This window comes from Columba livia, chromosome 4, assembly GCF_036013475.1.
Source record: "Columba livia isolate bColLiv1 breed racing homer chromosome 4, bColLiv1.pat.W.v2, whole genome shotgun sequence".
Classification (NCBI taxonomy): Eukaryota; Metazoa; Chordata; class Aves; order Columbiformes; family Columbidae; genus Columba; species Columba livia.
Genome location: NC_088605.1, coordinates 24,799,148 through 24,824,194, shown reverse-complemented (window position 1 = coordinate 24,824,194; position 25,047 = coordinate 24,799,148). Strand labels below are relative to the sequence as shown.

Genomic DNA, 25,047 nt, shown 5'->3' with positions numbered 1-25,047 from the left:
CAATAACGTAGTTTAGTGAAATGTTAATCTAAATTCAGCATGGTTAATTCTGACGCTAAACTTAAATAGTCTTTTTACATATATAAATGATAAATATTAAACATATAAATAGTGTAATTTTTAATAAAAATTGTACACAGTGAATTTTTGGGTTTTAACCTTAAGGTCTTCTTGATTTGAGTTTTTCCTTGCATAGTTATGATTTTTTTATATTCAGAAAATACTTTATTTTTTTCTTAGATAATTTAATTGTTATACTAATTAGAGAGATCCAAAATAAAGCAGAAGTGAATGTGAAGGTTAAAATAGTAAAATGTGGCACAATGGAGGTGATGTCAGTAGATTGACCAGGAATGGTCTGGGGAACCTGTCTAACGGTGGGCACCTGATGTTTGCAGTAGAAATGGTCATACCATGAAGTCTTCATCTGAAGTCCATTTTTAGCAAAGAAAGGAAATTTCAGTGCACACTGTGATTTTTAGGACATCGGTGATCTTTACATATTTCACTGAAAATTTAATACAAGAAAACTCCTTATTGGAACTCCTTAAAAAAATCAGCCATATTTTGAAAATATTCTTTAAAAAAATAATTTTTGCAATAGCACTTTATATATGATATATTGCCTACTTCTTATCTTAGCAAAATCAGTAGCTATAAAACTGTGTGATTACATATGAGGAATGTTGAAGGACAGGTACAGCAGTTACAGGCATATTCTAATTATCCACAAGGCAAGAATTTGATGGAACCGATAGACAAATAGTTGCAGAACTTTTGCAGAGGAAATTGGGAGTTACTTAAAGTTCTCAAAATATTAGAGAAGAATTCCCAGACAAGACTTTATTAGCTTGAAATTAAAATAACTACAGAAAATTAATAAAACCTCTAAAACTCTGAGAAGTGACATAGTATCCTCTAAAATAGTATTGCTAATCCAGAAAGGTACAGTAGAACTCTGTAAAAGCAGTATTTTTTTTCTTTATTTAGGAAAAAAAAAATCTTGATTTTGGAAACAGAATACATATTTTGGATGGGGGATAATTTTCAGTTGCCTCAAAGTAATTATATTCCTTGAAAATATTATTAAAATGTTTAGCAAAGTTAGAACCAAGTGAAAACATAGTCCTCTAACTGGTGATTTGTTGTAAACATCAAGTCTTAAGAAATTAAAACAGATATGAGGTAGAGATGTGAACGGGGAAAACTCTGGGGGTTATCTATATTTTCCTCAGAATCCTTCCTTTGCCTTTTTAATTTTTGCTTTTTCTTTGAACATACAAATGTACCTCACTCCCATATCCAAAGTGGAAAAGTCTATATTCGTGTGTGAAACACTGTATCATAAAATGAACAGTAACGTCATTAAAAATAGCACTTTAAATACTGTTATGTAAAGTCCTCCAAAATGCTTTCTGTAAATAATGTATTAAATTCGAAGTATTTCCACACTTTTAATATTGGCAGTTATGATGGTAATAGTACAAGTTGAATTTATTGAAGACTTTTCATGTTATTCTTTGCTACCTACATTATAATAAAATCCATAGGCTTGTCATATTCATTTCTTCCCAAGCTTATTTCTCAGAAACCGAATATCCTACATATAATCATTATGTCTTTAGTATCATCCTGTTGCTAAGCACTGTGGATTTGACTTTCACATCCTTACATCGGCAATATTGGGGCCTTTTATTTTTCCGTTAGTCTCCTACCTATTTTAGAGAAAGCTTTTAAAATTGAAAATTTATTAAAAATGTTTTAATTATTTTAACATGTATCAGAAATCAGTCTTTAGGGATACTTGTCATTAGTCAGAGGAAAATAATTTAAATTTGTTAAATGAATTCTACCAATACAATACTTTCCATGCACTAATTATACATAATTTTCTTCTTCCTTGTTAAAGAATTAAATAAGTCTTATAGCCAGGAAACCACTCCAAACATGTTCCAGGTCCAATTTTTCATGCACCGTTTTTCTCCTGTGCTTTAAGGATTTCCAGATACTTTGTTTATATTGAGGCTACTTAAAAATAAAATGAAACCACCATCCACACACCAAGTAAGCAATTTCTGCATTTTTGCCCTCGGTCCATTCTAGAGTGCCCTATTTTTGAACTTGGTAGCTGCCTAAGGAGAAAACTTTTTTGCTTTTTTAAAATTAATAATATAGATAATAGTGTTCAACAGGTAGGAAAATGGTCTAGTGAAATAGTGCCTCGTTGGAGAAGCTAATTTGCCTGAACAGAGGCTCTTTGCAGAAGTGTGTCTGGTTTGGGAGGTGCAGGAGCTGGTTCCCCACCTCTGGCTGGAGTTGTCTGCAGGGTGGTGAACAGAGCGCCCATGTCAGCCGGTGCCCCCGGCAGCGGGTTCTGGTTCCATGTGCCGTTGGATAGGGGGGGTTTATTGTTGTTGCTGGTTGGCAGTGGTAATTTTGATTGTGACGTACAAAAACATTTCACAGTTTGATAGTCCTGATTTTTGTCCAGCCTTTCACATGGCAATGGAAACCTGTGAATTCTGCATTCTAGGTGGTTGTGGTTAATATGACAGCGTTAAAGCTCCAGTAGATGACAGGCACACAGGCAAAATTTTTCAGTGCTGTTTTATCAGTAGATAAGGCTTTGCACTAGGGTTTCACATGATTTGCTTTCTGATGTTCAGTCCTGACGCTCAGTGGAATCTGGCTCCTAAAGAAACCAGAAAATTAGTGCCGTGGCTGAAGAGTATTTTCTTGTTCAGTTTGGTGCCTTCCTGTGCTACTGACTACAATGGTGTTATGTGTAATTGCCAGTCATTGAACAGGTTCCATGAAAGAATTTTTAATTTCTTCTCTTAGTGTTGCAGACTGTGCAATCAGACCGAAAGAACAAGGTACAAATATTTTTATATAATTTTTTGCTACAGTCGATGTAGCAGACTTTCAACACACCACAATTTACAAGATTGCTGAAATAGAAAAACTGTGTTTTCTTTGAAAAAATACCTTTTTCAGGTCTCATGTATTGGTCATGTTGGAACACAAGCAGGAAAGAGAGCATGATGCAATTTATACACCACCCCTTCTGGATGAGTGAGTCAGGAAGACTGTGTGATGTACCACGGGATGCACCTGCCCTGTGCTGTAGAAATAGACATAGATATAGTCTTTAAAACATAATATTGCTGGAAGCATTGTTCTCTAGTTGTGTGTTGAAGTGAAACTCTAACACATGATTTTGTTGTGAGAACTGAGCCTAAATATTCACTATAAAAGGAATCCTTAGAGTCAATTCACAGTAGAAATGAAAATGCCATTGCTGTTCTTGTCCAGCACCACCTTTTCTTTGCAAGAGGAAATGAATTATGGCACAGCAGTGAGCTGGTTATAAAGAATCCTCTCCTTCACATCTGGAGGCTATTATCAAAGTGTTAGGAAACTTCATATGGAAACAGAAACTCCTTCACCATGGGGAATACGCTTTTAAGAATTTTCTGGGTTTGCCCCAGCCATATATAACACTTTCTAGTATACCTAGGGGAAAAGGACTATTTAATGAAATGCTTCTAACTGATGATGTCTTGAATTATCATTAGAATGTTTAAAGAATAGGCTCTTTTTAGTCCCTTTGCAAGTATTTTTGTAATGTATCTATATATGTGGAAACAGAGTTTCTAAGAACTTAAGCAACTTTCAGTGTTTCAATTTATGAACCCTCTTTAGAGTACTTAAACAATTGTTAGACTTTGGCAGGAGAATTGGAAAGAATCTCATTACAAACCTTTCCAATAATAAAGACTAGATACCGCCAAAGACTGGATTGCTTTATTAAAAGAAAGAAAGAAAGAAAAAAAAAGTTGGTGCTGTGGCACCACACTCAAACATCTAATCATGGATTTGTAAGAGGCGGTGACTAGCATGAGTATGAGGAGATAAAGTCACAATAAATATGTGCACTGTTTCTTCTCATTATTCGAGAAGAAATATTCATACATTACTAAAATGTGATTTGATCCATGATATAGCATGTGTCATAAAAAATTGAGTGAAACAACTTAAAACTAGGACAACAAAATACTTAAAAGGATTTCAATATGCTAAGGCCAAACTAACAATACCTCTTGAAGTTTCTTCCATTAAAATTACTTTAAAAGGTCTTGGGTTGAGTAGCCAAGTATTGTCATGCATAAAAAGCTGACAAAAAAGAGATTTAAAGAAATAATTTTTGTTAGTGACAAACCATACAGTGACATGAGATTAGATAGTACTCTGCACACTTGAAAACCTTTTAGCTGTTTTGGAAACAGGAAATATGATGAGGTGAGTTGGTTTGGTTGGTCACAGCCAAGGAGTATTTCACGAATCCCTGTTAGACCAAATAATTTAAATGAGTGGGGTGAATCCAGTGGAAGCTTTTAGGCTTAATGTCAACAAAAGCAAGGTAAGGAACAGTGAGCAAAACTATTTACTGACTTTATGAAGTTGTAAAGAACGGAGGGAAGACTGATGCATCAGTCAAGGCTGCTCAGTGGAATCTCACTGAACAGCTTCTGTCAAAAAATTTAATAGAACTTAATGATGGGTAAGGAGCCAAATGCTCCTATGGATGTTATGCTTCCTTTATATAAATTAGGCATGTGTGCTTGTTTGAATACTGCGTGAATGTGCTCTGTGCAATACTGCAGTTCTAGTGAACCTTTACTTCCAAAGGTATGAGATGAGGATGTGATGAGGATAAGAATCTACAAGGCAGAGTAAAAGTGATGGTCTAGAAGGGTAAATGGGGAACCTCTGCTGTCTCATGTCATGATATAAAACCAGAAAGTATCATTAAATTCAAATGAATGAGTTGATACATATTTGGTGCAAGTTTTGGAGGTTAATGAGATGTTTCTGGGACCTTGAATTTAAAACTATCAGTGATCACATCTTATGCTTATGGCATTTTCTAATGAACAGAGGAAAATTTTCTGGGAGACTAGTATGATTTTGATATAGCTGCCCATTTCAGGCTTCACGTGCTTGCCACTATTAAGGTTGCTTGTTAAGAGTTTATGTACTAGAAGGCTAAATTCTTCCCTCCCTGGTGTTTGCCATTGAATTCTATCTACCTTCCCTTCTACTGGTTCTGTAACATATGGCTGGCTGTGGGCTAACTATGTGTGTGAGAAGACTGCCCAGAGTTATTCAACAAGTGTTGGGGCCCAGTGCAAAATATGGGGTGGCAGCACATGGCCAGAGGCAGGAAAGGGTAGCAAGAAAGGAAGGAGATGGTGGCAGCAAGCGTTTAAACTGGATCTTCGTCATGTCATGTGAAACCAAAACTGTAGCTACTGGGAGATGGGCTTGAACTGTGTACCGCTGAGAGTCCTGGTTGGCAAATGGCTCTGAATTTGTCTGCGTTTCATCTTCTTTGGTGTTTCTTAGCCTGTCAGTGTGTACTCCAGCCAGTCAGTTATAAGGGAAGTTCTGTTAAATTCCTGACTGTTAAAGCTGATTAAAATCTACTTTCTCCTTAATAGCAAAGTTTAACATCTTCAGAACTTCCAAAAGCACAGCCTGTTTTGATGGGAGTGTTTGTTTGGTGTGTTTGTTTTTGTTTTTTTTGTTTTAAATTTTATTTTAGCAGCTTAAAATAGTCCCTGTTTCAAAGGAGAGGAGAAATGAGAAAGATTTCGTATTCTTACAACAGCAGGTATAAATGAATTTACAGGATGATCTTATATGAAGTATAGTGGTACCTGCTTAAACACACAGAAAAATAGACTTGGCTTTAAAGTATCATTTGGCTTGGAGGAAAAAGCACCTCACTGTTACATATAGCAGCGAAGGAACTGAGATGGTATAAAAATGGGTTTGAATCTTCCAGATCTTGCTACAATAAAAATTTAAAGTCAAATACTGTAAATACTGTCTAAAGTAATCAGTTCTGAGTAAGATGATGTATTTTTGTCAAGCTTGAGTGCTAAGGACAGGCATGTAGCATTTTCTTTGCACATCATTAATCTGATTTTTCCCATGGGCTTGTTCATGGCGAAAGATTACAAGACTTATCACATGTGGTGATAATAGTATTGGGATTATCTTCTGATGGGCAGGAAGGACACTGTTTTGTTTCCTTTTGTGCTGTTATAATATTGGGAAGCAGACTTCCTTGCAACCTTTCCTTGCAGTAATCCGTACAAGTTACTGTAATCAAGATATCAATGTCACATGACTGATTTTGCAGGGCTAAATATTTCACCACTATTTAAATTGTGTATTCTAATGTGTGCTGTGAAAGACATTTTATATTATGGCATCTGATTTTTCTCTTTTTATTTGCCTTTTTCTCCCCATTTGTTGCATTTATGTTACTTGAGGAATCTTCTAGATTTATAGCAGAACTGGAATTCTGCTATGTGTTAATTATAGAGATACAACATGTGGATAATTGTACAACCTCTCTCCCAAATTGGTAACAATATTTGTCCTGGTTTGATTATGATGCTTGTATGTGTGTCATGTTTATATTTGTTATGTAGTTACTTAAAAACATGTATCAAGAAAGCTACTTCAAATAATTCATTAACTGCTCAGCGTACTGTTTTTATTATAAGTAGTAGTCGGTCTCTCTGGCTTTTTGTATGTCAGATTAATTGAACATCTGGTATCCTGGAAAATATTGTCCGAGTTGCTCAATGTAAGTAAAATAATACAGAATATGCTGTTCTAGCAATGTGCAGGTAGTGGTAAATTACAAGTCTAAGACTTGTTAGCTTGTGATCTGGCAGTTGGCCAAACCTCTGAAGAAAAGCCCAGTGTAGGCGAGTCCCCATGGGAAGGGCAGCCAGTGACCCACTTTGCCCAGTCACAGGGACTTTACTATACAGACTGCTATCGCTGTTGTGCATGAGCTTTAAATATCTTATAACACATCTACAGTCACATCTAGAAACCCTGGCCATTGGCTTCACTTGGTGAGTAGGATATAAAGAAGGCAGCAAATAGTCTTTGCCTGAAAAGGTGTGCAACGTGCTTTGTATAATGTTTTGTTCAACTTTTTCTTTTCCTGAGTTATTCAGAACCTATTAAGTGTCCTGTCGTGGTGTAGAGATTAGAGATAGATTTTTGTAGTGGAAATCTGGCAATAAAATATATTTTTCAGGAGTTAATAATAGTACCATGATGGGAGCGCCACTTTTTGTTTTACTAATGACAACAGCAAAACTTCACAAAAATCCATTGGCTCCTTTCCAGTTCATTGCTTCTGCGATTCACACATGCCCATTGCTTAATTTGTGCATCTACTTCTGTCCAGCTACGACTCTGATAAATGTGAACCCTGAGAAGGAATTGTTTGCCGTGAAGTTAAACCCAGCAGAGGATGGTGCTCCAGAGTGTGCGCTCCTACTGTCAGAAATCAGCCCCGGTTCTCAGACTGGAGATGCTGCTGGCCCATTTCTAGCCACTTCTCCTTGTAGTCTTTTTCCAGTGCATAAATGGGACCCCTGTATTTAAGGCATATTAAAAGAGAGACCTTTGGCTGTTGTTTTGGTAGATTGAGCAAACCACAGTCTCGTAACGTCCCCTTACAAGAAAAGGCTTTTGAGAGTCTTTTGGTAGCCACCTTCTGTACCTTTCCCATTTTGAATTATTTTTCTTTTAGTCAGTGAGGGTAATCAGACTTAAGTCATGTGTTTCAAATCAGCATTTAGTATTTTTAGCATTTCAGGAGTTGTATTGCTGTTTTTTCCTTTCCTTGACTGGAAGTACTTCTTCTGTCATATCCTGTAGTTGCATTTTCATTGTTTACATTGTTTTCATGCACATAGCCTGTGGTTGGCTCATAATCTCTTTACAATTGCTTAATAAATGTCTCTCTTTCTCTTCTCCTGTTGTTTCCAGCTGATATGCTCTTAATAGCACAATTTATTTTTTTTAAGGACTAAGCTTGTGACCATTGAGCAATTTGATTTTTGGTATTTCCGTTCGTCTCGTATAACGTCCTGTACTGCCAGTCCCTCACTGTTGTCATTACACTCCCTTCCTACTTCTTGTACCACAGTTGTTTATGACAATAACAAATAGGGTCAATTATAACACTGTTCTCCACCAGTAAATTCATTCAGGTCCAAAAGGTCCTCTCAGTTTTACACTTCAGGAAGGGGGTAAGGAGGAAGTGTTGGGCTAAGCTTCATCTCTTCCAGTGTCCTCAGTTTCCACGTGGCTCGGTGTGATGCTGTTCTTGACACTCAGACAAATTGGCTGTCTTGTTCTTCCTTGTCAGCAGAGTTGTGTATCTTATCAAATGAAGTTCATCAGGTTAGCAACGTAATTATCTTTCTATGTGTTACCCTGTTTCTCTTAACTTCTGTGTTTATTTAGCCTTTCCAAATTAGGTTTGTATTATAAATTTCTGTTGATGTCAGTCTATTGGATGTGTTTGCAGGATCTTCTTTCTTGATTATTAGGTTGGCAGTTGCTAATTTCTGGCCAGTTGGTATCCTGCTTGGTTTGTCATTGTGGAATTTTCTTTGTGTTGTGTTGGTTCCTTGTGTGTGTTTTGTTTTGTTGTTTTTTAAATAAAAGCAAACTAAACCTGTTGCTACGTTTTGTGATTTTTTTTTTTTTTTTGTCAGGTATTTAAAGATTCTGAAATGCCAATCATCTAGCCCTTCTGATTTGAATATTTTGAGTTATTTTGTTTTTGTTTCTATCCTCACAGTAATTTCCATTTTTCCATGTTTGGTGGCTCTGGCTGATAGATAAGACCATGTCTGAGGGAGACCAAGACTTTTCTTCCTAAATCTGTACCATTTAGAAGTGTTTTTTCCAGATAGACATCTGTGGATTTTGCTACGTTTTACTATTAGGTCTTAGTCAAAGAACATAATTTATTGTTAATAGCTAATGGCAAGGGTCACTCATAATACTGTTTAAATCATGTAAGGAAAAAAAGCAAAACCATGCTGATAGCAGAGTTGGAAATTGCAGCCTTTGGGTGTACTTTGATTTCTTTGACATCTTTCCCTGAGCTGTCCAAGCTCTGGAAGAGTCAAGTGGGGCTCATATCAACTTGAGGAAGTTTTTATTCCTATATCAGTAAATGGTATCAAATTCTCTCAATCGTTAAATTTATTTTTTCAATTATTTCAAGGCGAATTTTTAAATACTATCTTTCTCTGGTCTTTTTTCAAGCCAAGGGTGGTTAAATGTTACTTCTTTGGAATAATAAGAATAAGCTGCTGTGTGAACAGTAAAACAAATGCAACCTGCACACACCTACCCCGTGCTGTGACTGGCTTGGAGGTTTGTGTTTGTCCTGCCAGCTGCAGCAAGGCTTCCGTCCATCTGCCTGCTGCTTCCTGTCTGCAAGCGCTTGTCTGAGTCTTTATCTGCACTGATCACCCTCTCTTCTCTTTGTGTTTATATAACCCTCCTCCCTGTAAAGCTGGCATCAGCTTTTAGCCATAGCTTGAGCTTCCTGATCCAGCAAACCATGCACCTAAATCTACATGGTCGATAAACACAAACCAGGGTCTGAACAGCAAAAGTTAGTATTCCCATCTGAGGCACAGGTCTTGCACAAGAGCAGCACGCAGCTGAGTCATGCAAGGACAAGCTACCATGCGGATTTACTGTCTTTGCAAACAGGCTGCATGGAAACTGTGCGAGGTGTGGCAGACGGCGAACAACACTTGGGCAACCTCCAGTGTGTGTTTCAGTGCAACTGAAAGGCTGGCAGTCTCAGGAGGAGCTGGAGGTAGAGTTCATCTCACCTCTAGTCACACTGAGCTGCTTTCATGGTCAGCGCAGAGAATTAGCCACTTCCAGAGCAGAATTGAGTTGACATCTGCAGATGTCATCATAGACATCTGTGCTTGAATTCGGTCGTGGTCTGTGCATTTCTCTCCAGCGGGTGAAAGGGTAGCCCCGAGTGACTGGCTTGCGTAGGGTGTGTTTTCATGCAGTCTTCAAGTTTCAATATGTTCATAATGTGACAAGACTGACTTAGCAGTCTCAATTTAACTGTTGTTCTTGCTAATTTGAGTGAAGATGTTTGCATTTCTGTACCATCTCGAATGCTACGATAATTTCACTTGTGTGTTTGCAGAGCCTGGGAGAGTGAAATCTTGGTTTGATAATTAGAGTTTCAGGGTACTGTGGTAAAATGGCAATAACAAAAATTTCTAGAATAGTTTTAACGCTTTTATTTCTGCAAGGTAACTACAGTACCAATATGTGATAACTTAATGGAGATGTGTTAAATCAAAACCAATGCAGAATGAATGTAAATGTCAATAACTGTATTTTGTTTACATTTGCTAGCAATTAGTGTTCAAATCGAGTGCTTAATTGTTTGAGAAAAAAATGAGTGATGTTATATTAATGTTTTTAAATAATACTGGTTTGTCTTCTGCTTTTTGCACAGAGGGTAGTAAGAATTTTCTGTGGTGGAAGCTACTGAGTCTGTAGTGTTTTATATAAATGAACTGTACAGCAAGACTTCAGTTAGACAATAGTACTGTAATTTGAAAAAGTAGTGAGTTCCTACTACAGTTTAATCACTTTTTCCTGGAATAAAAACTGACTTAGCATGATAATACAATAATTAATACTCAACTGTGAAATAACTACTTCATTCTGCTAGAGAAATATTTATATAGGGTTGAATCAAAACTTTGGGAAGTCGAGATTCCTTTTAGACCTAAAATGAAAACTGTAATAAAAAGAGGAATTGAAGTGGGGTTTTGTTTGTGGCTTTTTTTTTTCAATTAGAACAAGGGTAGTTAGGATGGATCAGATGATACCTTCAATGTAATTTGCTTTAACAAAGTATGAACCACAGCCTTGAATTTTCTTGTGCTTACTTGCTTTGTCATATGCCTTCATTGTTGTGTTTATGTATATCACTAGTTATATGAGTGGTTTCTAATTTGGGTTTAAAAACAATTTAAACCTTTAAATTATTTTGACCTTTAGTCTTCTGTATATTTCAGGTTTTCAGTTTTGCTCTTCTAATAAATTTATTTTCTAGGTGTCACAATACCTGTATTGCAGTGGTATGGCTAGGAAATTATACCTATGAAAACCTTTCTGAACCGGTTATGAGCAGTTCTTTACAAGAACTATGACTACAATAAAATTTTAGAAAGAGTTTTTGGCAAGGGCAGGATAAGTATGCCTAACTTTACATGTTAATATTTCTGTTGATGCCGTTGATCCCAGGCGATTAGAAGTAACTTTTCTTTGTCAGACCTAAACACAGAAAAGAACTTGCAGTATATTGTCATTTCATTTCTTTGTATTGTTGTCATTTTGTTTCTTTGTATTGTGGACGTATTTGTGAGCTGTAGTCCTAGACCAAGACTGTCCATTAGACATGCTGTAAATGGGGGGGAGGAAGGGAAGGTGATTCCTGTCGTAGAGGAAACAAGACGATGATGGCTGTGGAGAGAAAGACGGGAGTGCCCCAGGAGAGCATGGAACTGCTGTTGATCCGGGTGTTGTACTTCAGGATATGCGGTTCTATTAAGTGATGTCATCAAACATACAGTGTCTCGCACATCTGAAGACTTAAGTTGCTCTCTTGATAGTTGCTTGATAACTACTTTTTTCAGTTGTGCTAGAGAGCAGGAGTGCCAGTCCTGTAACTGGTGAAATTTTGAAATCTTGGGTTTCTAATGAGTGTGAAGATGCAAGCATATATTGAATTTAATGTCTGCTTTTAATTTTTTTTTAACAGTTGATTTCCTATGGAGATTAGCGGGCATTTGGAAATAATTCTCTTGTGTAATACCTTAATCAGTGCCAGCAGTTGCTTGGCTATAGCAGAGATTACTCCCAGGCCATAGGATTTTAGGTGTAGTTAATTGCGTATATTGAAGAAATGTGTATAATTATTTTGTTGAACTGTGATGACAGTCCTACAAATGTATGGATTGTACTTAAATGCAAGTCTTTATTAATTCCCTTTTCCCAAAATCTTGTATGTGTCTTGCCACTAGCAAGAATTTACATCTTGCTTTTAACTGCGGTATAGCCCTCTGTAGTTTGTCTATATGTTACTTTCATTATTTGCATTATATTATATATTTTCTGTACCCCATACATTTTATTCATTATTTGTATTGCTTTGGTATCTGGAATCGTAGATAAAGACCAAGAGAGTATTCTGTTCACTTCTTGTGCGTGCTCTAAGCAGAACGTCATGCACCGAATACTTTATTATAAAACAAAAGACAACACACAAATACAAGCAGATATGGGACCATAAAGAAACAATGGAGGCAACATTAATCAGTGTAGTAAATAGCAGTTGCAGCTTGCCAATGACCTGATTACTGCCCAAGTGTTGGTTTGCAATAGAGAAGAAATACCAAGGAGTGCTTTGCAGGGAAATAGAATGAGGTTTTATGGACATTTGCTGGCAGTTCCTTTTGAATACAAGGGCAACATAGGAGAATTTGTAAGGGTGGTGTGTTTTCAAACAGGCAAGATGGTGCCAAAGACTAGTTTCATTGCTTTAATCCCAGAATATCCTAACATTTTGTTACCAAATGGGAATGCTGTGTGAGTTCTCATAGCACTATGCTGCCTTACCTTGTGTGTTTTTGACATGGCAGAGAAGGGATATATGCAAGATTTATGCATATTGTCATATGAATATGAGAACCCAAAGAGAGCTCTTAATATAGGAGGGTATTCTGGTTAGGAAGCTTGTGATACGAATAGGGAGAAAGGAGATTGGGTTTATGTGGAAGATCAAAACGTCACTCATATAGGTTATCTATAAAATGAGTTAAAAGACTGGAAGGAACTTTAGTGGGATGAGTTTATATGGTACAGAGACAGTTTATTGTCAGTCTCCAGGGCAGGATCCACAGATGTTTAAGTCCTTTCTGCCCTGTTCCTAAAGCCTTCAGTAGTAGTAATCTGAATCCCACGCTGCAAGTCAAGACCATTGTTCTCTGTCCTGTCACCAGCAGAGAGAGTGGGGTGTGGGTTTTTTGGGTTTTGCATCAGGTTGGTTTTTGGTTAAGTGGTGGTGTTAATTTGTTTGGGTTTGGTTTTTTGATTGTTTGTTTTGTGTGGGGTTTTTTTTTTTGTGCTGTTGCTAGTTGGTTGGTTGTAGTTTTTTAAAATCTTCCTTATTGAAAGAACCTGGTAAGTTTTGAGAACTATGTAATCTATTTTTTCAATTCCAGTATCTGGGAAGGACAGGTGATGTGTCGTACTGTAACAGACAGGCCTGTACTGTCAGTATTCAGATGTTTTCATCCTTTCAGCTAATGTTTCAAAATACAGCTTAAGAATATTTTTAGGGAAACAGGCCAGTGCAGGTAGAATTTGGACTTTTGTGGGCTGGGGCTGTAAAGTTCTTTTTTATTTAGTTGGTATGTCGTCTGTTTTTCTTTTTCTCTGTTTCTTTCTTCTTTTTTTTTTTTTTTTTTTTCTCTATAAGTTGCTTCATGAAGGAATGTATATTTATAGAAATGTATATTTATAGAAATAGAGGAGGAGTTTTAAATAATGTACTATAGGAAAAGTTGCTGTCCAACTTTTGTTTTAATTTATAAGATCTACTGAGTTTAAAACTGGGTTCCGAAACTCAGGGAGAAGGTAAAGCTGAAAGACAGTGTTTCCATGTTGGAAGCAGGGGCAAGTTTAATAATGGAGGAACAAGTTTAGTATAATTTGAATGACATCATAACAGAAGAATTGCGGTAAGGGATGTTTTTATTAGCTGTGTGAGCTCAGTCTCCTCTTGTGCTCTACTTTTAATATTCTCGAGGTGAATTTGACCATTAAGTTTTATCATTTCATGTTGTCTCTTATGTCTCTTTAATGTGTTTGTAATGGGTGTGCTACTGGTATGCAATATGGCTGGCCTTCACAATTGTACCTCAAAGGATGCTCAAGTGACATGGAGAAATGGGATGCAAAGACCGATTTGACTAAGGTCAGACTAAGAATCTGTGGCACACATCCCAGTTCTGTCCTGCCATCCTAGAAGCCGTCCTCATCCTTCAACAAACCCTATTCCAGAAGTTAAACCTGCAACCTTTTATTTCTTCCAACTGAAGCTTCGCTTTCAGTTCTGCCAAATCATTATGTTGAGATCCTTCAGTTAACTGGGGTTCTACAGTAATTAAAAATAAACAATTTTGGTGGCATTTCATAGGAATTAGTAGTTCTTAGCTGCACCAGAAGAAACAAGGAAACTACAAAGTTGATATTTTTTGTTATATAGATAAGGCTATAGACACAATTTTCAGTATGCAGAGAACAGATCTGTAACATCAGGTATTTTGTACATGAGGCCTTAAATTTTTACCTGGTATCTAGCTAATTTAAACCAGCTAAAAGGATTGTGCCTGTGTAAAATAGTTCTTGAGTTCTGTGCCTTGATACAGGCAGAGCACAAGACTCACTTCTTAGGCTCCTCTCAAGTCTTGGCATAGCTCTTAAAAGCAGCTGCATTATACTGTGGCTTATACATCAGGCCAGCTGGCTTGCAGCCCCTCGTACTGTCCATACTGAGGCAAGTCCTCCCTTTGAAGAGGTCTGCGACTGCTCTGATGAGGAGGTGCTGCCATCTCCAACCTCACCGGTGTGTTAAGATTGGCAAAGTAAGCAGAGCTGCGAAGCGTTTTTTAGTGTCTTATTTTAAAATACTGAGTTCAATAAGCCTTTAAGTATTGGATTAACATTTCCCTTTTTCTGATGTTTTTCCTAACGAAAAAGTTGTAGTACTGTGATTATGCAGTGGAGCACATATTGACAGCATTCCATCCTTTGAGAAAGTATTTTTTAGTAATTAGGAATAAAATTAAAAAGCACTCCAATGTTTTTTTCCTGTGTTTTTCAGATGGTGGTAAAAACCTTCATGGATATGGACCAGGACTCGGAGGATGAGAAGCAGCAGTATCTCCCATTAGCCTTGCACCTTGCGTCTGAATTCTTCCTCAGGAATCCCAATAAAGATGTGCGCCTCCTTGTAGCATGTTGTTTGGCTGATATTTTTCGTATCTATGCTCCTGAAGCTCCATATACTTCCCATGACAAACTTAAGGTAAAAAAGCTTTATGAAATAAAGGCTTTCTTCTTACTTCATTCTCTTACTGAGGGGAAAAAAAAAAAGCCACCACCACTCTTAAAAAAAACCAAACAAACAAACAAACAAAAAAACCCCACTTGTTTTGTTTTACTCATACTTATACTGATGTTCAGTTTTATTAAAGAGATGTTGCTTTAGTCCTGTGAGTCAGTGTAGTACTTTAAGGGCCAGAGATGTGTAAAGGAATGCTGGACAGCCAGTATCTGTGTTGGGGATAGCTTTCTGTCAGTGCCTAGAAAAGACCATTTGATGTTCTCATATTATGAATTTGTAAATGTGTGTAGATGTCACTACTAAAGGGTTGTATTTTTATTCTCTGCTGATTCAAGCTTGTAAACACTTTCTTGTTTTTTGACAGGACATATTCTTGTTTATTACAAGACAATTAAAAGGCTTGGAGGACACGAAGAGCCCTCAATTTAACAGATACTTTTACTTGTTAGAGGTAACACAATAACTGTAACTTTCAGTGATGGTATTTGCTCTGTAAGCCTAAGAAGTGTAATCAGTCTTTCTCCAGATGTGCCGATATGCCTGGGAAATTTCTTTGATTCTGTAAATCGTGCCAGACTCATTAAAGTTCAATTAATTGCTTCTTTTAGCAGTTACAATTCTGTTTGCATTTAATGAGTTCATGCAGCCTGTAGTTGTTGACACGTTAAAATGATTGGTATTTATTAACACTTAGCCTTTGTCTTACAATTCTATACATTGTTTTTCTTATCATGCACCCTTAAGGTTATATTAGCTCATCAAGAGAGAATTTCAAATGCTGATTAAAATGCAAATCTGCTTATATTGGTGATGGGAGAAGGAATGTAAGATTTTGGTTTAAAAACATTAGAGAAACATACTTTTGAGAAGGAGCGAAGGGGTTTTATTAGTATACATTTAGAAAGAGTATCTTGTTTGTAAACCTTTTATTGATGTTTAAAACTGTATTGTTTCACAGCATGAAGAAAGAAGTTTAAAAACATGGACTTGTTAACAGTTTCTGTCAGTCTGCTTTTATACATACGAAATGAGATTATTCTATATTTAGTTTTTTCCTGGATATATGTTGCAAAGCTCCTTTGATTTAAGAGCTCTTCATATACAAAGCAAATATCCAGTCTCTTTCCCCAAAGGGTGTACAATCTGTTGTATAATATTTTTCCTTAAACAGAAAAAAATGTAACTAACGTGATTATATTTATGTGACTTAATGTGAGGTTGTAATATCCTAAATATCCTATTTCTGTTTTAGAATTTAGCTTGGGTTAAATCTTACAACATCTGCTTTGAGTTGGAAGATTGCAATGAAATTTTTATTCAGCTTTTTAGGACTCTTTTTTCAGTTATCAAGTAAGTTGCGTTGCTTCAATTATATTAAAATATTATCAGTTTTGGGGTAGACTGAATCCTGGCATAGTCTACAAATAGATATGTCTAAATAGAGCATGTTGTTCCAAACAAGCGGATACAGGGAGAGCAAATGAGTGTGAATTACTGAGAACATGGAGGGTGATGTGTTTTAAAATCTCTTGCATGTGCTACAACAGTGTACTTCATTCTGACTCATTTGTATTTCCATGGTTGTTGTTTTCTTCTTTTTTGTTTTGTTTCACTTCTTAGAGCAAAGCTAGAGTGTTCTAGGTTTTTGAAGCTTTCTATAAGAGAGGAAAGGCACATAAAATAGTTTTGAGATGTGGACACTCTAAGGGAAGCTGGGCAGCAGTAGACATTGTTTCTTAACAGTACTGTTACTGTTTGTCAGGGTCTGAAAATTTAGTATTGCTAATATTCTTTTATCTTCTTAGTAATAGCCACAACCAGAAGGTACAAATGCATATGCTGGATTTGATGAGTTCTATCATCATGGAAGGCGATGGAGTAACTCAGGAGCTGCTGGACTCCATTTTGATTAACCTCATTCCTGCACACAAGGTTTGCAAAGCAAAATACTATAGTCGTATATCGTTATAACAATAATTCTTTTTACTTTTTGCTTGTTTATCTCTCCACACATTTTAGCCATCATATCTGCTTTCTTTTTTTTCCTCCCCAGCCTTGTAACAGTAGATTGGAAATATCCTTTGGGAATTAGTTGTTGCTGTTCATTAGCTGTGTCTAGATTGTTTGGTATCAAGTACTTGTCACCTCAGGAACTCTGTACTGAAACAGTAATAAAGTATTTTCAAGCAAATGTAATAGGAGAACGTATCTTCAGGGTTGTGGGTTGTTGGTTGGGGTTTGTTTTTTGTGTTTTGTTTTGGTTTTAATTAGTTGGTTGCTTTTAGTGCTCCATATTCTTTCATGAGTTCCACAATCTTTCTGCCCTTTGCAGAGTTCAGCATCTCTTTAACTCACTGTAAGTGACGCCCTTCTTCCCAGAGGGCTCTTAGGGGAGCCCCTCCTAGCAGGTGGTCACTGTCACGCTGGTGTTGTCTTAGCCCATCTACACAGCTACTTGGGCAGGTTTTTCAGAGACTCCTCCTTTACGGACAGCTTCATGAACTGTCACTGATGCCACCCTTCTGGTTTCATTGTGTGACTGACTGTCTGGTCACTGGGTCTGCAGTTGAGCTTTTGAAGTACCGTTGCTGTAACAGCTAAATAAAGTTGAAAGGAGAATAAACACAACTCCCTTAGCTGTGAAATCACAAGAAGTGAGATGCAGGCTGGTGTTGCCTTGCATTGACTAAGAAAATTCCCTTGCTAAGACACTGGTGCTTCTTACTGAAAAATGTATGTAGAACAGTAAGTTTCAGTTATGAGCTACAGTAAGTGAACTATACTCTGATTACCAGGTATGTGTATCTATCATCTGAGATCAGTTTGCATTCCTTCTGTCACGACCATGAGATGTGAATATCGTTCTATGAACTCATTTTTATTGACAGCAATGAGATGGTGTCTTATTAAAACTGCTAACAGGAAGGGAGGCCTCTCAGAAGAACAGAAAAAGAGTCCTTTTGAAAATATGCTGTTCTTTTAAAGTTGTCTCTAATCAATTATAGGCAGTAGATATCTGGAGTGGAAATAGAGGAGTGGAGATGTACGTGTCGGGTGCTGGCTCAGGCTGTTAACAATGGTGGACATTACTCTGAGAGTGCAAAGACTGACTAAACCTTGTACAGCTGAACAGTGTGTTGTGGCTACTTGGTGTAGGCCAAGTAAAAGAGAATAAGATCCTTTAGCATTAACGTAGTTAGCTTAATCATATTCATTTTGCCTAGTGAAAGAAATTCTCAAGCCAAGGCTTTGACAAGAGGGGGGTGAACTGAGTATAAATATTGGGTCGTACTGCATATTTAGTATGTTGGCCTCTAGAGTGGTGGCCAGTCCTTACTGGCTCTTGACCATCATGACTGAGAAAATAATACGCTGTGGTCAGTGCTCACTATCGTACTTTGGTCAGTATTTTGGTCTGTTTTAACTTGTTTCCTGTAACAACAGACTTTAAACTACTGCTTTACCGTGGTAGTGTTTAAAAATACGACACACACAAAACCCCGGAAAGTTCTTTTGTCTGCTCTGCCTAGCAGAGTTTTACCGCGGTAATTATGTTCTCTTTTTATGAACAGATCTCCTAGGAAATTCTGATTATATTAATTGTTTGTCCTTAGGTGTGGAAATCAGAAGCACCATAGCTTGAAAAGCACAGTTTATTTTATTTTAGAGAAAATGTAACAACAATAGTTTTGTGCCTGTGCAAAGCAATTGAATACTAGTTATTCTCTGCTACGACACAATAGAAATATCGGTGTGGCTAGACTGTTACATTTAATGGAAGTTCATCTTTGTAAAGGAGCTGAAATATGTATTTTGGATAACGTATTCTTTACTTTCTTGAGCTTTTTTGTGAGTTGTGTTTTTGTTTGCTTTAGATTTTCTTACATTGTGTAACACAATTCTGCAATAAAAATGTGAAATGTACTGGTACCTAGACATGAAGTAAAGTCTACCTCAGCATCTAAATTACATTAATTTGTAAATCCATTACCGGTTAAATGGCTTTACCATACGTTGTTCTCTCTCTGTGTGTGCTAATGTGGCTCTCCTCTAGTAAGTCCAGGTTTTCAATAGCGGTAAGGTATGTCACCTTTTGTTCAGAACACCTGTGGCATCAAACTGTAATTCTTTTTATCAACTTTAAAACCAGGACTACTGAGTTAATAGTTTTCTTCACACTCTTACTATCAAGATTATCCCTTAAAGGCATATGTTTCATGTATTAAAAATCTTGATTTTCTTCTGCATCCTCTACAGAATGGGCAATCCAGACCTTCAAGGTTTTTTTTTCTCCTAACAGTCTGATCGTTTATTTATTATTTATTAATAGTTCTTTATTTTGTCATTATAGATGTATTTTATAGGCCGTTTTGGTGTTTGTTGTTGTGTTGGTTTTTTGTTTTTGTTTTTTGTTTGGGTGGTTTGTTTTTTGTTTGTTTTGTGGTTTTGGGTTTTGTTTTTTTTTAGCTCTGGTGAGCCTGTCTAGGGAAAAAAACCCAACCCAAACAAATAAACAATAAAACTTCATTGCAATAAATGTTTGAAGCTGTATTGAAGATACAAATAAAATATATTTTCTATGAGTTTGGCAGTCCTTTAGCTTAGTACAGACATACCTGCCAACTAGAGTTTAATCGTTTTCTGGTTTGGAGAGAAACTGTTTTGTTTTGAATTTGAGAAGAGTTTATACATATCTGTCTATAATGAGACATCCATTTAGTACTGTGGTAACTGAGGAGATATTTGTTTCGGCCTTTGGCCATTTGATTCTCTTTACTATCATTTGATGAATTGTCTTTTGGTTTGTCATCTCATCAGCTAGAAGAACATGCGGGAGTCATTCCCAATGTAGACTTGCCAAATACCGTCTTTCCAAGAATCAGTCATCCTGAGGCTTTAGCTGTATTTTGTCTGCAGCCATCTGTAATTTTCAGGGCAATCAGCTAATCCACCTACCTTTTTTTTTCCCCCTCCTCCAAGCTGCATTAATCCCTAGATGAGATGAAATACTTCTTATTGGATTCTGTGCAGATTTGGACAGTCACATTTTTCAGATGTGCAGCTACATTCCTTATCTTGCTCAAGAGTAACAAAACCCCTGTTCAGATTTGTTCTGTTGCAATCCAATGTGCCTGTGGGAAGTTTGCAGGTCCCCCTGCCCAAGTGCAGGTGCTCTTGTGCTCTCCACGGGTGTCCCAGAGTGGGCATTGCCCTCTGGGGAGAAGGCAGCGCCGTCTTACTCTCCAGACAACGCTGAGCTTTGGCTACAGGGTGTACCTTCAATGACTAAGTGAGGGGAAAACAAAACCACATTTAAACAGTGAATTAGAATAGTTGATTTTTCAGTGGGCAAAATTTGGTGCCCGTTAATTATCAAAGTATGGAGATGTGATAATGTTTCTTCACATTTTTTTTTATGTGATTGCATGTGTAAACTTTTCCTAGATATGAATGCAATGCTAAAGGTAACAACTGGAGTGACAGTCGTAGAATAATGTGCAGGAAGTTATGGTTTTGGGTTAGATTTCTTTGTGTGAAGAACTAGTTTTAAGATTTTTCTAAGTGGAATTAACATAACTGAACTTAGCTTCGAAAACAGATTGGCGGTAAACCACACCTTTATAAAGTCATAGTCTTTTAAGGTTGGGAGAGAAAGTAAAGTAATCTGTCTCTATATTTTTTTCTTTATTTCAGAACCTTAATAAACAAGCATTTGATCTTGCAAAAGTCCTGTTGAAAAGGACCGTCCAGACCATTGAACCCTGTATTGCCAATGTATGTAAATTAATTAATCCGTGTTAACTACAAGTAGCAAGTGTTCTTGTTACTGTCTTGAATTATTGGAGATTTGTTTCTTTATTTAAAAAATATTGTTTATAAAACTCACATTTTGTAATGTAGCTACAGGAATACAATTTTCTAAATAGGATATTATTAGCTTGCTTGTTAAAGAAATATTTGAGCTGTTTCAAATCAGTGAAGAGGAAATTGATTTTTACCCATCTCAGTCTAAGGATAAGCCTAAATCTAGTCTGTAAAAACAGATGACTACCAAAAAATCCTGCTGCAACAAAGGGAATTGTTAGTGCTTCGTATGTTCAGCAATTGGACATTTTCATCTCAAACTTTAGGATGAAGCGTTTCAAACTACCAGCTCTGTACTAGACTGTTTTTCCATCTTAAACTTGTTTTAGTCATAAAGACTGAAAGAATTGAGTTTTTACAAGGCTTCCTTCTACTATAATTTATTTTGTTGAATGTCAGTGTTGTATGGTCTACATATTAAAATACCTACTACAGTCTTGTAGGGGTATGTAGTCTGGTCCATTCTGCTGAAGCCAATAGAATACTTAAAAGTCAGAATAGTTTAAAAAGGGAATTATGCAAATTCATAAAAGGTTAATCAGTAAGTACTGAAAAGCTCAAGGAGTCTCACTAACAAGTACCACTTCCCAGTTCCCCTGTTTCTCGAAGCTTTAAGCTTGGACACAGGAAAGTGCGTAGAGTGACCTTTGAGTTGGTTTTAATATTATTCTTCGTACTTTCTCATTCAAGTGTGTAATAGCTTCATAGCATTTGCACTGCTCAAATAATATTAATATTAAGCCACAGTATCTAATAGGAAGTATATCAAGCATATTAAAATTTAACAAATCCAAAAGGAATCATTCATATTTTAGGCTGCTCAGGTTTTTTCTGTTAGATAGCTAACAACCTAGATACATTACCATCAAGTATCACAAGACGTATCATAAAGCAATCTGACATTCTTTAAAGTGGATTAAAAGTAGAGAAATTTCTTTCTCAGCATTCAATGATCTTCAATTTGAATTGATTTTAAATTATAAGAAAATTAAAAATAGGACACTATGTTTTTTTTCCTCAACTTCTGCTGGATGAATATGGCTTTTAAATTACCAGTTCTTGTATTACCTGTTAATTTTGCTGGGGAGGTGGTTATTGATATTTTAAATTATCAAATTACTGTGAATTAGTTGATCCTGATGGATGTAATAGTACTGAATTATAAAAGATGTTTGTTTGTAATTTGCTTGAGCAAAAACTGTAAGGATGAAATGCTTTGATGTAATGAAAAAATTGTGCATTGAGTACCGTCCTTTAGAATTAAAGTATTGACATACTACGTTAAAATAACTTCTAAAAATAGTGTTTGCATGAATGAAGGAAAATCTGCTAGATAATATTGTTTGTATTCTAGTTTTTTAACCAGGTTCTGGTTCTGGGAAAGTCTTCAGTAAGTGACTTATCAGAACATGTGTTTGACTTGATACAAGAGCTTTTTGCCATAGATCCTCACTTGCTGCTCTCTGTCATGCCACAGCTGGAATTCAAGCTGAAGGTAGGTTACAATGTAGCTTTGGACAAGTAATCAAATGTTGTGTGGATATTAGGAGTGCAGAGCTGTAGATTTATTAACTGTTCTACTGGAGGAATACAAATTTTGTATTTATCACCTTATTTTGAAGGTAAATGTAATATTAAAGGAAGGACACTGGCAAGTTGTATGCAGTTGTGTGCTTTCTGTGCTTGCAAATGTGTATTCTGCACACAAAATATGTAATCATTATAATGATAAATTTATATGATCTAATACAAAAGTTGTAGATAAAATCCAAGGGTTAAGTATCTGATATTTGTAAAGTAATTAGGCTATGGTTGCCTTATCTCATGAAACGCAAGTGTGTCAGCCTCAGTATTGACTTGCAGAATTTTCTTCTGTGAAATTTTATTTTAATAACAGAGGAAGTATTTCCAAATATTTTCTCAGATTTGTCATAATCATCTAATAAAATCAGCTGACTTCATTGGGATCCTTGGAAATAGTTCATTTATCCTGATTTGGGAGCTTGAGGTTTTAAATTAAAAAGCTGTTTGTCTTTTGTAAGGTTGTAAGTGGACAAGGGAAGTAATTTTATCTGTGTGCATGTACATATAGGGTATGGTGGCAACAAACAAAAATAACCAAGAAATGGGTATTTGGTGAAATTAGATATAGCTTTTATTAATGCACATCTGTTTGTAATGTCTTACTTGGTGTCTTTTCCCCACAAATGAAATATGTCTTAAAGTATGTTTTAAAACAAAAATAAGATCATTCATTGTTGTAATTGTTAGGTTTATATTGTATTCTAAGTACTGTGCATTGGTTTTTATTCCTGAAAGAGATGGACTTTTGAAAGCACAGACGTCTATTCAATGGCTGTAATAGGTTAACTTAATAGATGTTTGTGTATTTTTACTCATATTCATTTAATAATCTAATTAGGGAGACTGAGGGTTATCAGACATTATTTCAAACTCACTTTTTAATCTAACTTATAGAAGCAGAAGGAAAAGGGAGCCAAAAATTATTAAGATATTACAGATGATGATTTACAGTTCCTTTTTTCATACTTGGTTTTTAGAGCAATGATGGAGAAGAACGTTTGGCTGTCGTTCGACTTCTGGCTAAACTCTTTGGCTCCAAAGATTCTGATCTGGCCACACAAAATCGTCCTCTTTGGCAGTGCTTTCTTGGGCGGTGAGACAAACTGGGATAGAATTCTGAATTTCTTTTCTTTTTGTTCTGATTTTACTGATAGTATTGCATTTTTTCATTGTGTTTTTAGAGGATTTAACTGGTTGCTTGTATTTGAACAAGTTCTTTTGAAGTAGAGAATTGCATACAGTTATATTTCAGAACAAAGAAGCTTGAAGGGCTGCTGCTATATTGCTGTCAGCTATGGGAATATAGGCTAGATAGACAGCACATTACATATATAGCAGAAATTACACCATAGATATGCCAGCATTGTTTGAAAAGTCATACTGTTCAGCTGTATCTGCAACTATATCTGTTCTATTTGGCATTTACCTTTTTGAGTGAAGAAATACAGAAATTTATAATTTTTTAAAAAGTGAATGTTTTCAAATAGTATATGTTATATGGTGAATTATATTTTTATAATTTTATATATATATATATATATACACACACACGCATGCACACACATGATTGTCAGTGTATAGAGAATTATGTTCAAAACTCAGTGGACAAATCTGCATATAGCTTATTCATCTTAAGTCCTGACTTAATTTCACAGGAAATAACATAAAACTTTGAATGACGTACATTACAGAGATAAATTAAAAACATTTCTATTGTATTATTTTGCCATATAAAAGTATTGTAATAGTTAATGGAACATACTATCAACACATGTTACTACATAGAGAATAATCTTGATTTGTAAGGCTAATTAAAAATTAACATTCATCATCTTCTATCCCTCCAGGTTCAATGATATCCATGTCCCTGTGAGATTAGAGAGTGTGAAATTCGCCAGTCATTGTTTAATGAACCATCCAGACTTAGCAAAAGACCTCACTGGTGAGATGCTCATACAGGGGTTTAGAATAATTTAAGAAATGAGCAGGGAAGAATGTAATTATTTCTGTACATAGCAGTGTGGTTCTAAAATGTATCCAGCCTGATGCAGGGTGGAAGAGCAAACTACTGAGTAATTACTTTGTGCTGAAGACAAGTGCTGCTTGTTAGAAACTGGACTTTGTCAGAGTGAGCGCTTCAGGAGCGACCCATTGCAGAATGAGTTTTTAAGTCATTTCAGATGCTAATGAAACTTTTGGCAAGTCAAAGCAAATGTTCGTGCAATGTCTTGATTTATTTTCAAAAACAGTCAGCGTGTTCCCCAGTACTCCTCTCCACTGAGTTTAGAAAATGCCATTGTGCTGATCTAAACTTAAGTTTCTTCCTTCCCTTCAGCATGATTTTAACTACGAGCAGAATTTCAGGCTTAACTGAAAATACTGTTCTTTTTTGGTGCAAGCTAACCTACAGCAATTGTCAGTATTTTTAAGTTATTATTTACCTTCTTAGCTCTTTGGGAATGAGAGTCTCTGCTCTTCTTATTTCTTCTCACCGCCTCCCTGCCCTTTACTTTCAGGGT

At 36.2% G+C, this 25,047-nt stretch overlaps 1 protein-coding gene across 2 annotated transcripts in view; it reads left to right on the top strand.

The window, feature by feature from the left end:
• PDS5A (PDS5 cohesin associated factor A) overlaps positions 1-25,047 on the top strand; it is a 77,163-nt gene that overhangs the window by 17,225 nt on the left and 34,891 nt on the right. For both annotated transcript variants that reach the window (XM_065062617.1, XM_065062615.1), the window contains exons 3-10: positions 14,837-15,040; positions 15,444-15,530; positions 16,332-16,429; positions 16,885-17,011; positions 20,774-20,854; positions 22,299-22,439; positions 23,506-23,621; positions 24,376-24,470. In XM_065062617.1, coding sequence (XP_064918689.1) covers positions 14,837-15,040; positions 15,444-15,530; positions 16,332-16,429; positions 16,885-17,011; positions 20,774-20,854; positions 22,299-22,439; positions 23,506-23,621; positions 24,376-24,470 — 949 coding nt within the window. The remainder of the gene's footprint in view (positions 1-14,836; positions 15,041-15,443; positions 15,531-16,331; positions 16,430-16,884; positions 17,012-20,773; positions 20,855-22,298; positions 22,440-23,505; positions 23,622-24,375; positions 24,471-25,047) is intronic.